Source organism: Larus michahellis, chromosome 1 (genome assembly GCF_964199755.1).
Source record: "Larus michahellis chromosome 1, bLarMic1.1, whole genome shotgun sequence".
In the NCBI taxonomy this organism is placed as follows: domain Eukaryota; kingdom Metazoa; phylum Chordata; class Aves; order Charadriiformes; family Laridae; genus Larus; species Larus michahellis.
The window spans coordinates 166367635-166381355 of NC_133896.1; the positions used below are offsets into that span (position 1 = coordinate 166367635).

Below are 13721 nucleotides of genomic sequence, written 5' to 3' on the forward strand. Positions count from 1 at the left end.
CTCCAAGTCCAGCAAGTCAGCTGTTGTATGGCCATTGGGATTTTTAATTTAAGAGTAGAATACTGCTTGGTCTGGTTTGAGAATATCTGTAAGATTTTTGAAATAGTTTCTAGCCTCCCTAGTCATGAGGACTATTGGACAATAAATTAATTTAATCAAGCAGGAAAGATTATCTTAGCTTGTAAAATTCTAAATTTTTCAGCAGGAAAGAATTCAATTAGAGATTAATGTTCAGGATTTATACACGATTGTGTATGATACTGTACAATTTAAAGGGCCAAATATATATCTGTCAGGGGCATCAGTTATACTTACAAAATTTTACTCATATTTCTTCTGACTGAAGATAAACTATGTGCAGAAAACGTAACCCTTTATTTAGATATCTATGAAGTCCCATTAAGCCAATTAAGTAATCAGGTATTTTCTTACAAAAACAAGTGACAATTATCCAAAACAAGCAACTTGGCTTTCAAGGGAAAGTGAGGGCACTGAATCTTCTTAAATTTCAAAGTGTGTGACTGTTAGGCTGCTTGTATGACCATGTGGAGTAACTGTGAGTCTACGTAATCTATCTTTAATTTTTCTTATGACATACTGAAAAAAACCCAACGTAGACTTTGTGGCATTTAGCTTCATACAAATAGTTGTAGCAAGCAGTTTTGTATGAACAAATTTACATACAGCCAGACAATAATAGAGAAGGAAATTAGATAGCGATTTTTACATCACAGAAGAAGAAATAATTTACTTTGTAAATGACCTAGCAAAAATGCAGTAAGGATACAATATTCAGTAACTAAATTTTGAGTGCAAAAGCGACATTTTCTAACTCGTGTCCAGCTATTAACTGACAGAAGAGAAAGTGTAAAGCTGGTACCTGAAATTAACAAATGCTTCCTAAGAAGCGGCTTTCAGAAATACTTTCTTCACAATGCTGCTCAGAGATACTGAGCAATTTCTGGAAACATATTCACATGTTTCATTATGCATGCTGTGAATTGGCAGCCTAAATCCACTCTTTTAAAAAAATTGCACTTTATATATGATTGGTATAGCCTGTCTCATCTGAATTTAGAGAAAGGATTCCATTTGAAATTAAGAAACCTAAATTTAGGCGTGGACGCGTAGGTGTCTATATTTAAGCTAAACATCTAAGCTCCCATTTTAGACAGTGGAGATCAAAAGCTCCCTTCAGTTGCTCTCACATCAGTATTTATAATAGTTTGTGATGTCCTGAGATACCCGAAACATCTGTAAGACTGTATTAACTCAAGACCATTCCCCACTGAACTGCAGCTAAAGCTCAAATGGGATATCCTAGGGTGTCACAAAGAGCACCAGACCTCTAAGGTCAGGGATATGAACGAATCCATGAGATAAGTCAACGGAGCCAGTAAAGAATTACACCTCTGGAGCTGACTAAATGGAGGTATCTACTTCAGGACTAGGAAGTAGATACTGTAAAGAAAGAGTCCTTTTCCCAGGAGAACTCAAGGTTTTGAATCCCAGCAGATAGAATTTGTTCTCTCTGAAGCCTTGAGTCATACTGTTATTTAGACATGTGCTAGTGCTCAGTGTTTCCTATTGAGTGTCTCTATATGACTCTGCTCCACTGACTCTCTCATCTTCAGATAGAATAGCATTGATTTTTTCCTGAAGTGCCATTATATTTTTCCTGCACAGGGCTCTGGAAAGAACACGGATAAATGAAGAGGTTTTGTTAATGTGAAACTCGGGGGCTATTTTAAGAAGAACCTTGGATGTAGTTTTATGAAGATTTCCTCCTTATAAATAATACATAGGTAGTCTGCTATGTCATGGAGCTCATTCATCTTTTTAGCTGAAGTAATTGCTGAAAAGGAACATATATCTATAGGTTAAAATGGCACATCCATCAGCTCAGACAAAAGTAGATTTAAGACTTACTAATGGGAGACTCAGTTATGGGATAGCCTTTATGAAAGTGGAAAAATCTTGGCATGGCAGTCAAATGACACTTACAGCAGCTGAACATATCTGTACAGAAACAGACTGTTTAAAATGCAGAAAATAGTCCAGTACATCGTATTTTGAGTAGCAATGAAGACAAAAGTACGCTGATGCAACCAGATTAGGAATTGTTTCAATTTTGAAGAAAAATGGATGTTATAACATCTTTTCTGCTGTTTTTTGAGTTTTTCTCCACTTCTTGTGAACGAGCAATCTCTGCAGATGTCAACTAGTAAACATTCATATTGCTAAAATGGAACAGATGTAGGATTTACTCTTTGACTTGAAGTAGGAATCAAAGGTAATGGTACTGACACCCTTGTGGGAAGATTGTGAAAGATCCAAAATATATTTGTTTTGGCCAGGATTGAAATAAGCATTTATATGTTACGACTCTCTGAATACGACTCCCTGAATTACCTCAGGGAGGATGAGAATAAGAATAAGGTAAATGTGTGTTATGACTAAGTCTTGGATATGAACTGAGCCATGGGAAACAATATACAGAATACGAAACTTTTACCTGAGAAATAATCAAGCTGTTGCTGAGCACTGAGTTTGGCAGTATAATGTTCAAACACCAAAGAGTCATCCCTGGTGAATAACAAAGAGATTTCAATAATGAAGATAACATGTCTCAGACATTATCAGGAGAAACCCAAGGTAAATCTTTTGCAACCCGACTTCTACCAGAGGGAACACTTCTACTTCAGATAACACCGCTGAAGTCTGGGTAGACCCAGCTTGCAAAGCCTACACTTAAAAAGCGCTGATGTTTTGGGAGGCATCTCAGGCAGTCCAGACTGATTGGTTTTGCACTTTGTGTGGTTTGGTTTGCAGAAGGTACTCTGTCAGAATGGCTGCAGGTGTTAGATGATGAAGCTATGGAAGCTGGTCTTGATGATCTTCGGTCCTTACATTTTTTTGGAGAAGGGAAACTCAGGTCTGATTCAGAGCACGTAGATTCCTCTAGCAGAAAGGCGTTGGGGTCTGACTTTCTAGACCATTGCTCCTTTTTGAAAAGCGTCTCCAGATATTGCATCTGTCAGGAATGTGACTTTCCCCGAGGCAAAATAAGGACCCCGTGTGGCTGTTGTTCAGGGACATGACAGCCACACAAGGTGAGCAAGCATATGAAGCTTCGAGATTTGTGGTCAGACTTTCTAGACAGCCAGTAATGAATATAGACTGCAGTGAAATATCAAGAAAACAGGGAAAGATTCCAGCCTCAGGTTGAACTGGAGGATCTAAACCTAGTAGTAGTACCTGGTTAATGTGAACTGTGCTAAAAGAATCAACCACAATCAGTACACATACAAGAAAAGTTAATGGCCTGGGAACAGAGACGCTCCATTTTATGCAGTGACAGGGGCTGGATATGGCTGCGTCTGTACGTCCTTGGCTGGAAGTACAAAGATAGAAGAGGTACATGTGGCACCTCTATAATTCTCTGTCTCGATATTGATGTGCACCCTTCAAGAGCGGAAGACAGAGGGTTTGTGTGTCCTAAGGAACTGAAAGACAAGATGTGAACTCAAGCAATAAGCCCTGACTGTCTGCACTGATTAATTGTTAACTCATTGGCTTTTTCTTGGACTGCTCCAACTTTCTCTTTGCAGAATGAAACGGCTCCAGAGGAAGTAGCTTTCAGCAGTATAGAAATGAATCAGGCTGTGACTCTTTGGCCTCAAGATCAGGCACTGGTCCTTGTCCCCCTTTTATTTATTAGTATAACTGTAACCATAAAGACTATTTCTCAGAAGAATAGTGCTGAATAGGAGGTGCATATTTATAGGAAAAAGATATTGGACAAAACCTTCAGTGCTACATCAAGTGAAGAATGGAGGGACAAACCATAAAAGTAGAGACTTAAGAAGTTCACGATGTATTTTTCTGGTGATGTCTAAAACAGAAAACTTCATAATTCACATAAAAGCGTGCGTTCTTACTTATTTTTATACACTTATTATGTTGGAAACCGTACATCGTTGCTCACTTAATTTTGCCTCCATATGCGCAGTAATGTAGAGTCAATGTGTTATATCAAACATACTTCTATTTTTCTCAAATAAATGTCAATATATAATTGCAGCTGGTATAATACCAAACATCATTTTGTGATACAAAGACAAATTGATAGTGCAATTTAATACAAAAGACTTTTGGAATAGGGCAATTTTATATAAATTTTTGAAACAGGAGAGGGATGGACTTTGGATTAGATGAACTCTTGAGTCTTCTCCTGCAAGGAGGATGAGATTAGTGAGAGGTCCTTAAGAAAGAAACTGTTCATTTTCATTCGTTCCATTCCTTTTAAAAGCGAAACAACATTATACAAAATGTGCCAAAATTATTCTGAATACAGCAGAGAGCCTCCTCCCAGACGTGAGCCAGATTTTTAGGTAGAAAAAGCTGTATGTCAGTGGTGAAGAATAATCTATGTGTATGTGGGTGTTGCAGGCATACCATTATTAGTGCATCATCATTTTCTCATTGTAAAAATGCACTGACTGACTTGTGGAAAAATAGCTGTGATTCCTAGTCACCACATTTTCGGTGGGTACAGTCAAATGCAAGATACAAAGTCTTTGGAAGAAAGAGAAAATAGTGTGATTTTGGCACCCTGCCTGAAGCTTTCTGAGCAGTGTCTCAGAATAATCGACAAGTGTGGCTTTTCTCCTACATTAGGTCTGCAATTGCATTCCATGCACCCCATTACATCCGGCAAGGTATCTGTCATTTTCACTGAAGCTCTAAGCGGTCAGTATGTATAAGGGGGAAAAATTAGACGACAGATGACTGATTCGAAGTCCGCTCATATATCATCTCTACAGATCTGACATGACATAGGAGAACACAGCACCAAACCCAAAGTCTTTGCCTTCTTATACTTGTCTTTAAGAATAAAGCATTTCCATGTGTTAGGACCTGAAAAAAAGATGGATATAACCTAGGAAAACAAGGGAATCATGTTTCAGGAGAGTAATAGTCTACACAGACATACACAAAAGCTCCTCAAGGGTGGACAGCTCTGTTGTCTATGAAAAGATAATAAAATAAATTTCACTGTCATAATTTGGTTTCTATTTCTCAATATTTTAAAAAATATTGGCTAAGGTTTCTCTTAGAAGGAAAACTTTACATTGCAAATGGAATTGTGGTGATTTATTAATCTTCAGAGCAAGTAAAATATTTCTGAGGGACAGGAGAATCAGTCTCCTCTCCTACAAATGAGTCGTGAGATGAGCTTGTGCCAAGGTGATGTCATTGGACTCTGGCAGGGGATGCAGCTTCCTGACTAATGTAAAAACTGTGAGAACCGAGCAAGTAAAAAGGAAAATGAAATACACCCGAGCCTTGGGTGAGTTTTCAGTGAAAATATTTTGTCTTTCTTTTTTTGAGGTAAGGGCTGAGTTTGCTGAAGCTAGCTTTTAATTCCCAAAATATTTGAGAGAATTTGGCTGTTAAACGCCTTGATCGCTGCTGCCAGAACAAAGTCTCATCTCACAGGATGTAGACTGCTTTTAAAATCCGAGTAACTTCATGTAGGTTGAAAGTAAAAAGCATCTTGAAGGAAATCTTTAGCAACCTGCAGCGCTGGGGCCATAAAAAACATCTAATTTTGGGTTGGCAGGAAGAATATTAACCTCAGCCTCCTGCCTTTTGTCCTCACATTTTTCCCAGCTGTGGCAGCTTCTTTCCAAGCAATGGAAATTCACTGGCTCAGATGGCAGTCTAGCCAGCACCTGACTGTCTACTGGGAGATCAATGGAAGGTAGAAACTTCTAATGCAGAGAACCTGGCAAACTGTTGACTTTAGATTCTGAGCCGCAGTGCACTGATGAATATTATGGAAAAGCCATTAATTGTGGACTATTGGCTCAACAGCACCTGCTACTGAATTCAAAGGATCTTATTAACATTGGGTTCAGAGGTGGTGGTGACCCGTGTATACACACACACACACAAAATGGAAAAGAGGAAGCTGGTATCATTAACTCTGTTTATCTTCATGTCAGAATCCAGACGAAACTCTATCAAACTGAGGTCTAGTAATCGGAGACTGTCCAATGTAATGATATTTCCCTTGAGTGGCTATTAAAGGAGGTTAAAGGGAACATTTTGTGTATTCACCTCAAACACGTTGTACTTCAGTCTGACCTAGACAGATCAAAATGTGTTTGGAAGTTAATATGGAGAATCACAGATGAGACACAGGCAGAAGTTACCAAAGGTGCTCTGCACGATATCGCTTACAGAGTTACCGCTAATTTTCAGCACTCTGTTTTCCTTAAATCTTACATCTTTAAATCTTAAATCTCTTACAGCTATTAATTTGGAGTTTACTAAACAGTGCCTTTCTCCCTGCCACTCCCTTTTGAAAACTTCTAGCTTGTTTCACTACGTGAAGGATTCAAAGGCAGCCTGGTGAACCGTTGAACAAGCAAAAAGCAATTCCTAGTGGTCTGGATAATCTTTCTTAAAGTCTGGACAGAAAAATGGTGTGTGAATGTCACCTGCTTGTGACATTCAGCAACAGAGAAGGCGCGACTCACACAGTACCTTTGCCGACACCTGCATGCTGTTTTCTTGCATGTTCATGATGGCTTCGGAAATCTTGACATCAATAGGATCCATGACTGATTCAATGTTGAATGGTCCCTCTAATCTCTCCGCTACCAGAAGCATAGCATCTGTTAAAACACAAAGGAGCCATTCCCTTAAAGAAGGGATACTTTTGGGTGCCTCAGACAGACCAGCATTGCCAGCCAGAGGTGTGGGTATTGAGTCCTCCCATGGGGACACATGGCACCAGGACCGTGAAGCCTGCAGTGCAGTTTCCCGGCTGTCAAAAATATCTTCCCCTACCACTGCCACTGCAGAAACAGGAATAAAGGCTGTAAAAGTTGGATTAATAATAGTTGCCATAGCATTATCGAGCTTGGGGTAAAATTATTTTACACAGCGTCACACCACTCGAAGCAGCCAGTGCTCTGGAGCGTGCTTATGTGCTTCCCAAGAAAAAGCAGGGTGATAGAAATGAATCCCTGGGGTATGTTCTTAGAGTTTGTGTGAAATGATGAAAACTTTGATATGATATATCAGGGTGTTATAATTAAAGCAGCTGTTCTTTCTGACCTTAATGATCTCATTTTCTTGCAATATGAACAGCAGATGAATATTGGATTTCTGCCATAGCGTATAGGTATAAACCATGTTTGCCTTGCTGCATTTTCAAAACATGGTAGAAAGTTGTATGCAGAAAAATATATTCTTTGTATGTTTTGGATTTTAAAAACAGTCGCTTGCTTAATTTCCATTAGAGCCCCTCTCCAAAATAATTTTATCTTTTTGTGTTCATTGACAGGAAAAAAACAAGCAACTGAATAGAAATTAGCCGTACAGCACATATGTTTGTCTACGCACAGACACAGATTCATCACAGTGTCTATGTCAATAGCCATGTGATAAACTGGATTTATACCATACTTTTGAACACCATATTTGATGCTTCTCTCATATGTTGTAATTTAAAATTTTCAGCATCTAATTACCTTTGAACAGATGCCACTTGCAATTTTAATATGCTAAACAAAAATCGCCACATGCTCTTTTCTTTATCCCTTGGACTTAGGCTCCAAAAGATATTAATCGGGCTTCCATCAAAACAGACCCCATGGATGCTTTGCTGTTGTAAGCATGAGTCCCACGGCAGCTATGTGGAGAAGGCATGGAGCTCCCCATAGCCTTGACGACACTTGTCTGGGTAGTCCCAGGACTTCTTTCCAGCCTGCGTGGCCATCTTCTCCCTCCCCACAGGAGCACGCGTGCATGGATGTGTGGGAAGAAGAGGCTGGTGTCTCACCCTAACAGTTGAGAGACAGACACCTGTGCCACAGCCTGACCCTGGAGGCGACAAGATGTTGTTATATGCAGTCAGCGCATGCTTAAAAATCCCACTGAAAGCGAAATCACTTGCTATGTAGTACCACCGCAGCACTTTTGCAAATTCAGGTCTAATATTTCGCAGTACTTTTAGGCTGGAAGGAATGTAATGCCAGTTATTTGGAGCGGGGTGCATAGCACTTGCTGCTAACTGTGAGAAATGGTGAGACAAACGGAATTCAGTCACAAACAGAGGTATTATTTTGGCTGTACATTATTTTAAAATTCTTTAGTTTAAAGCCTTTCTAGTGGGAAACTCAGTGAAAACAGCACCTAGCTCTGATAAAGGCAACAAAACAGTTTTCATACACAGACACAGATACACACACACACATATGCACACGTACACGCACACACTTAAAGTTAGCAATTTTTCCACATGCAAAGAGGATTTGTAAGTGTGGTCTAGCATAAAGGATTTTCTTCCTCACAGGTTTGGAATGACTTGTGTAACACGTTTATGCCTTTGCGCTTTGTGAGTAACGGGCTCAGCCTAAATCCCAGCTGCCACAAGGAGTACTAAGCAGCTTTAGGGCACAGGTCTTGGTGGATGGATTTTGGTGGTTTAGTTCAGGTTAGGGTTGAGATTTGGGTTAATGCATAAAACAGTCACGAGTTGTTTTTTTTTTTTTTTATGGTAGAAGTAGCCCACAGCTTAAGTTAATGACAGGGTACCTCCTTGTATGAGCACACTTTAGTTTGGGAACTAGCAGGTTGGACAAGTCTAGTGCTAAGCTCAAGTACATGTTTGGGATAATGGACTGTGTTGGAGTTTGGTAAATAGGTAGTTGCTGGAGACCCTTCATGAGAATGGCTTGAGTTCGCTTGCCATTTCTTCTGATGGCATGGGGTGCTAGTTCTGAATTAAATCTTGAAGTGGGATCTAGGTGGCACGTGACAAGTGCATCATCCTTAACTGAAAGACAACCACAGCTTTAATTGTAAGAACAGCCTTTCCTCAAGCAAAGGACCTTCAACTTCAAAATTAATAGTTCTAGGATTTAAAGATCTGTTCCTGGCTTAGACAGTTTGTATCTTTAGAAAAAAACATCTTCTAGTTCATCAGCTCCTATTTTCTGAACCTTAACCCTATCCATAGGCTTAGTCTTTCCTTAGTTTTTGCACTGGAAGTGGGCAGAGGCTGGGAAATGTGGGTAATTCCTGGATGCCAAAGATCTCTGTGAGCTTTTTTGCTATGTTGAGCTTCCTTCTTTCATATAGTATGGTATAGGTCTGATGGTGGGTTCATGAGCTTGGGTTCAAGTTAAGGTGAGAGTCAAGTTTATGTTTCAGTCACATAGGCTACAGCTTTATGCTAAAAACAAAAAAAAATGGGAAAGAAAAGAAAAATAACAGAGAGCAAAATCAAGCAGTAGATCCCAGATTGTCCATATTCTTTAATTGCCATCTCCTCTCTGGCTTGGAATGACTCTGGACCACTCCAGGCAGCTATTCACAACACAACTCTGCGGAGAAGCTAGCCTGAAGCACTAAGGCTGTGAGCCAACAGTATCACTTGACCGTGGAGCCCAGCAATCTTTTATTTAGTTAGCATTGTAGGGATATGGCTAGGGACCAATGGCTTAAGGGAAAATTTTAACTTGAAATATCCACACCTTTACTGATGACAGGTACATCTTTATATTAGCAGTCTGTATTTTTATTTTGGAGTTAGAATGTGGGACAAGACTAGTGTTATACTAGAGGCCTATACAGGGATGTATCTGAAGAGGCGGAGGCTGAGAAATGGATTAAATGCTGGGATGGGAGAGCCTTGAAGGGTTAAGTTAAAACAAATTCCTCCTGCAACATTATTTCTGAGGCTAACACAAGTTGTGCTTCCAGTTAAGGCTCATTCAGGGCTCAGCTCAGACTAGAAGTCTTGGGCAATTGCACAGTTCAGATGAGCTCCTACACAAACGGAAAACTAATGTTGTTTGAGGACACACTTTATCTTCTTCAGTTTCAGCAGGTGTGTGGGGCCATGGCTGATTTAGCAGTGACTGGACTGCTGGGTTACTCCTGCGTCCTTCTGGTAGGAGTACCACAAGCTCAGTAAAGCCAAAGAGGATGAGCAAGCGCCACTTCTGTGAACTCCAAAATGATTTTCTTAGCCTCTGCCTGACGGAGCTCTTTCTTCTCCCCTTTCTCTAACCATTATGTTGTCCCTAATACTATGTCAAACCTATCCAGATGATATCTGACAGCCCTAGACCGAGAGAAGCCTTGAAGAGCAAGGCAGCCATATTATTGTAAGTGTGCAGGCCCCTTGGGAACGTAATCGCTACTGTAGTTGACTAGCTTCTATCTACTGATTTTTTGAGGTAGCCCTCAGATTAAAATTCAGACTGAATTTCCACTCCTTAACATTGAACTCTAGAATAAAACAACCCACAGTGTGTTGTCTTAAGGTGAATTCCTGCCTTGGAAAACCTTCCCTCAGCTCAGTAGGTTGCATCCTCTTGTTTGCCGACCCTAACCCTCACTCCAGTGCTAAACCCTATTCACTCTCACAATTCTACATGAACATATACAATATATACACAGCAGGTATCCTATGCAATTGAATGACATAAAAGCTGTTAGGTTGAAAGTAGTGAAAATCAGATGAAATTTAATGTTATGAGATTTATGACAGGGCAGTCACAGTGACGTAATGGTCCTTCCCAGGCTGTAGCCCTTCAAATCTATAATCATGTAACAGCAAATACAACACTCTGTTGTCCCAAGTCTCCTTTTTTCTCCTAAAATGTTGTGAATGTTATTACAGGAGAATCTGGAAAGCTTTCAAAATGAAGTTAAGAAAATCTATATGCCTCAGTCTTGAACTCATAATTCTCAAGAACAAACCCTGGAACTCAAAGAAAGCCTAATTCAGTTCAGTGGGACTCTGTGTGGGTTTAATAATTTCTCAGTCAGCTCAGTCAGGTATTGGGAGCTTAATTATTGTTCGTGCTATAAAAACCTGAAAACTAGTTTTGATTAATTGACTACCTGTTTTTTATGTTGTTGGTACACTTGAACTGTATTGTTCAATTATATATATGTTCTTTATTTTTGCCTCTTTTACATCTTTCAAAATCTGCTTTGCTTGGGCTAAGTACATGTTTTCCCTCTGCATATGCGGCAGCACTTGGCAAAAAGCTGGCATCTAATAGACAGGTGAGTGGATCAAGAACTCAGTTTAGGTAAGTCATTCTTGCGTTGCGGGTTTGTTAGTGACTCGGAAACAATAAACATGACTAATTGCTCACTTGAGGACACAGGCTTGCGAAACAGTCCTGAGAAAGTGCAGAGCATATGGCACACTAGGTTCAGTTGTCAGTGCCACTGCTCTCGACCTCTCCTGCTAGAGGCGTGTTGTTCAAAACAGGAGTGGGGACCTTTCTGATGCAGTAAAAAGCCCAGGTCTCCTGGAGCCTCACGATGTAGTCCCAGGGGCCCCAAAATGTCTCTGCTGGCTGAGCGCAGCAGCTCTGTTTAACTGTTTTATATTCCCTTATCCAAGCAAAGAAATACCATAGATATTTGACAGTGGATCTTAGAAGGACATTTTTTCATTTTAAGCAACGTATAAGAAAGAGAACCTGCGGAAATTTTAGGTTTATTTCACAGATTATTATTTTTTTTAAGTTTTATGGGTGCCATTTTAATGAAATGCACAGGACAAAGCTGATTACCATGCTAAGTGATTTACTGTATAACTTAAAAACTCAGAAGGCCGTTTGCGATTTTCAAGATACGGTGATGTTTTGTGAGCCCTGATCATCTCCAGGCGAAATAATGGATAGACTAATAACATAAATAGACAAGAACCTGCCTCTGTTTCCTAGGAACTGCATCAAGCCACTGTCTTTTTGACTTATCTTGATACCAAAATGTCTTCCTGTTTATGGTGCATTTCCTTCAGGGCAGGTAAATCCCAGATTGAAACAAAAGGAGCAGGCACAAGGACACTGATTTATGAGACATCTGACAAGTGAAAAAAACCCCCAAACTAGACTGAAATATGAAGTTCCTGTAAAAACAATCAGTGCCTCCTTTTTCTTGCTACCTTTCTATCATTAAGAAAACGTAAGGAGGGTCTGATAAGGAAAACTCAGGGAGCTGATAAGGGAAGGCATTTTTTGAGTCTGTGTTAGTTTGTCTGTAACATCAGTTTTTCCTTTCACGCACACTTTGTTGTTCTTCTACTTTTAAATTATCAGTGAGATTCCATCAGTGGCTGAGCTTTCCCCAGGGAAATTCAGAAAAGCATCTGTGGATGAAGTCTCTAAAAATGTTGTTTCTTCAGGGAGACAAAGAATGGTAAAATACCAAATTGCACGTCTTTCACAAAATTGTCAGGTGTATTTTGTTTTGGGAAAAAAGGGAGGAAGATTTTGTCTTAAATTCCCTATCAGAAGGTTTCTTTTTTTTCTAGTCCCACGTACGTGGTGTAACACTTATTTATGAAGAACTGGGAAGAGTTTCTTCATATTGTTGCTTGTGGAAGAATGTAAGGATAAATTTTTATTTGGGAAGCTTCAAAGGATTAGTCCATGGACAAATTCATGGGTTGCAGAAGAAGAGAGATGTATCAGTTGTAAACAGACCGAGCAACTTACTGTGGTTGACTATGACCCTGAGAGCGGCAATGACTATTTTGGAAAAGGATATAACTGTTAACATGTTGGGCTGCAAAGCAGTACTCATTTGGTAGCTTCCCAACCTTCTGACCAAGGGTAAGGGGAGGGGGGGTTTTGGGTTGTGTTTACTATGTCATGTAGGCAAAACTCGGTGAGTCTTCCATCATGACACTAAATATAAATAGTGCTCATAAAATCTCTAGAGCGTTAGATGGTAAATTAATGAAACAAAATAAAAAATAAAAATTGAAAAGTGAAATACGGGCACATATTGACTTTTTAGAAATATAATAACAGTGGAAATACATCCCTGTAATACTCTGCCAAAACTTTTACTGCTAGATTATGATTTACTAAAAAAATTCAAAAAGAGGAAAGTAAAACTCCACCTCACATTTAATGAGGTGCTAAGAACTCTTTTCCTCAGGAAATCAGAGTAAGGCATGGCAGTGATGCAAAACCTGCTGTTTTTCTTAGGGTCCGCAGTCCGCCTTTCACATTATTATTCATATGAGAACACTGTACGGTTCTTTTCTGATGAGGATTAATTGACAGATTTCCTTTCTGACTATCATTAAGCTCCACACGTATATCGGCATAATAACATAATTCTCTACATCCTGCTCTTTTCTTTTGTGGGGGGAAGGTACTTTTCTTAAAACTCATGTTTGCACCTGTGTAAAGGGGATCTCAATATTCCTTATTTGCATATTCAGTTATCAATATCCACTTAAGCTTATCTATTAAGGCGTGCAGGCAAATGACTGGTCCTTGCCTGAGGTTTAGGTAAGTGAGCAAAACATGAGAAACCGCTCGATATGGCGTGAGATTTTCCTGGAGGTAGCAAGTAACAGAGAAGGCAGCTGAACACAAGCCACAGTCAACGCTGTGAGGGATGGCAGGATTTCACAGACAGTTAACAAACCAGGGAAAACGTGGGAAAAGTACCTGGGGTGGGTTGTTTACAGGGGAGAAAACAAGAACAAAGGAAGAGATGGATTAAGGCGAGCTGGGGAACAAGCATGGGAAAATGGGGAGAAGAGGACATATGAAAGAGACCATCCATGTGGAAGCACGGCTGGTCAGCAAACTTGTTGGCTGCCTGATCACAAAATCATAGAATCATAGAATCATACTGCAGTCTGCTCTGTATTC

At 39.8% G+C, this 13721-nt stretch overlaps 1 protein-coding gene across 2 annotated transcripts in view; it reads right to left on the bottom strand.

Annotated features, from left to right (window-relative positions):
* GPC6 (glypican 6) overlaps positions 1–13721 on the bottom strand; it is a 779374-nt gene that overhangs the window by 63308 nt on the left and 702345 nt on the right. For both annotated transcript variants that reach the window (XM_074563067.1, XM_074563077.1), the window contains exon 5: positions 6556–6686. In XM_074563067.1, the coding sequence (XP_074419168.1) occupies positions 6556–6686 (131 nt within the window). The remainder of the gene's footprint in view (positions 1–6555; positions 6687–13721) is intronic.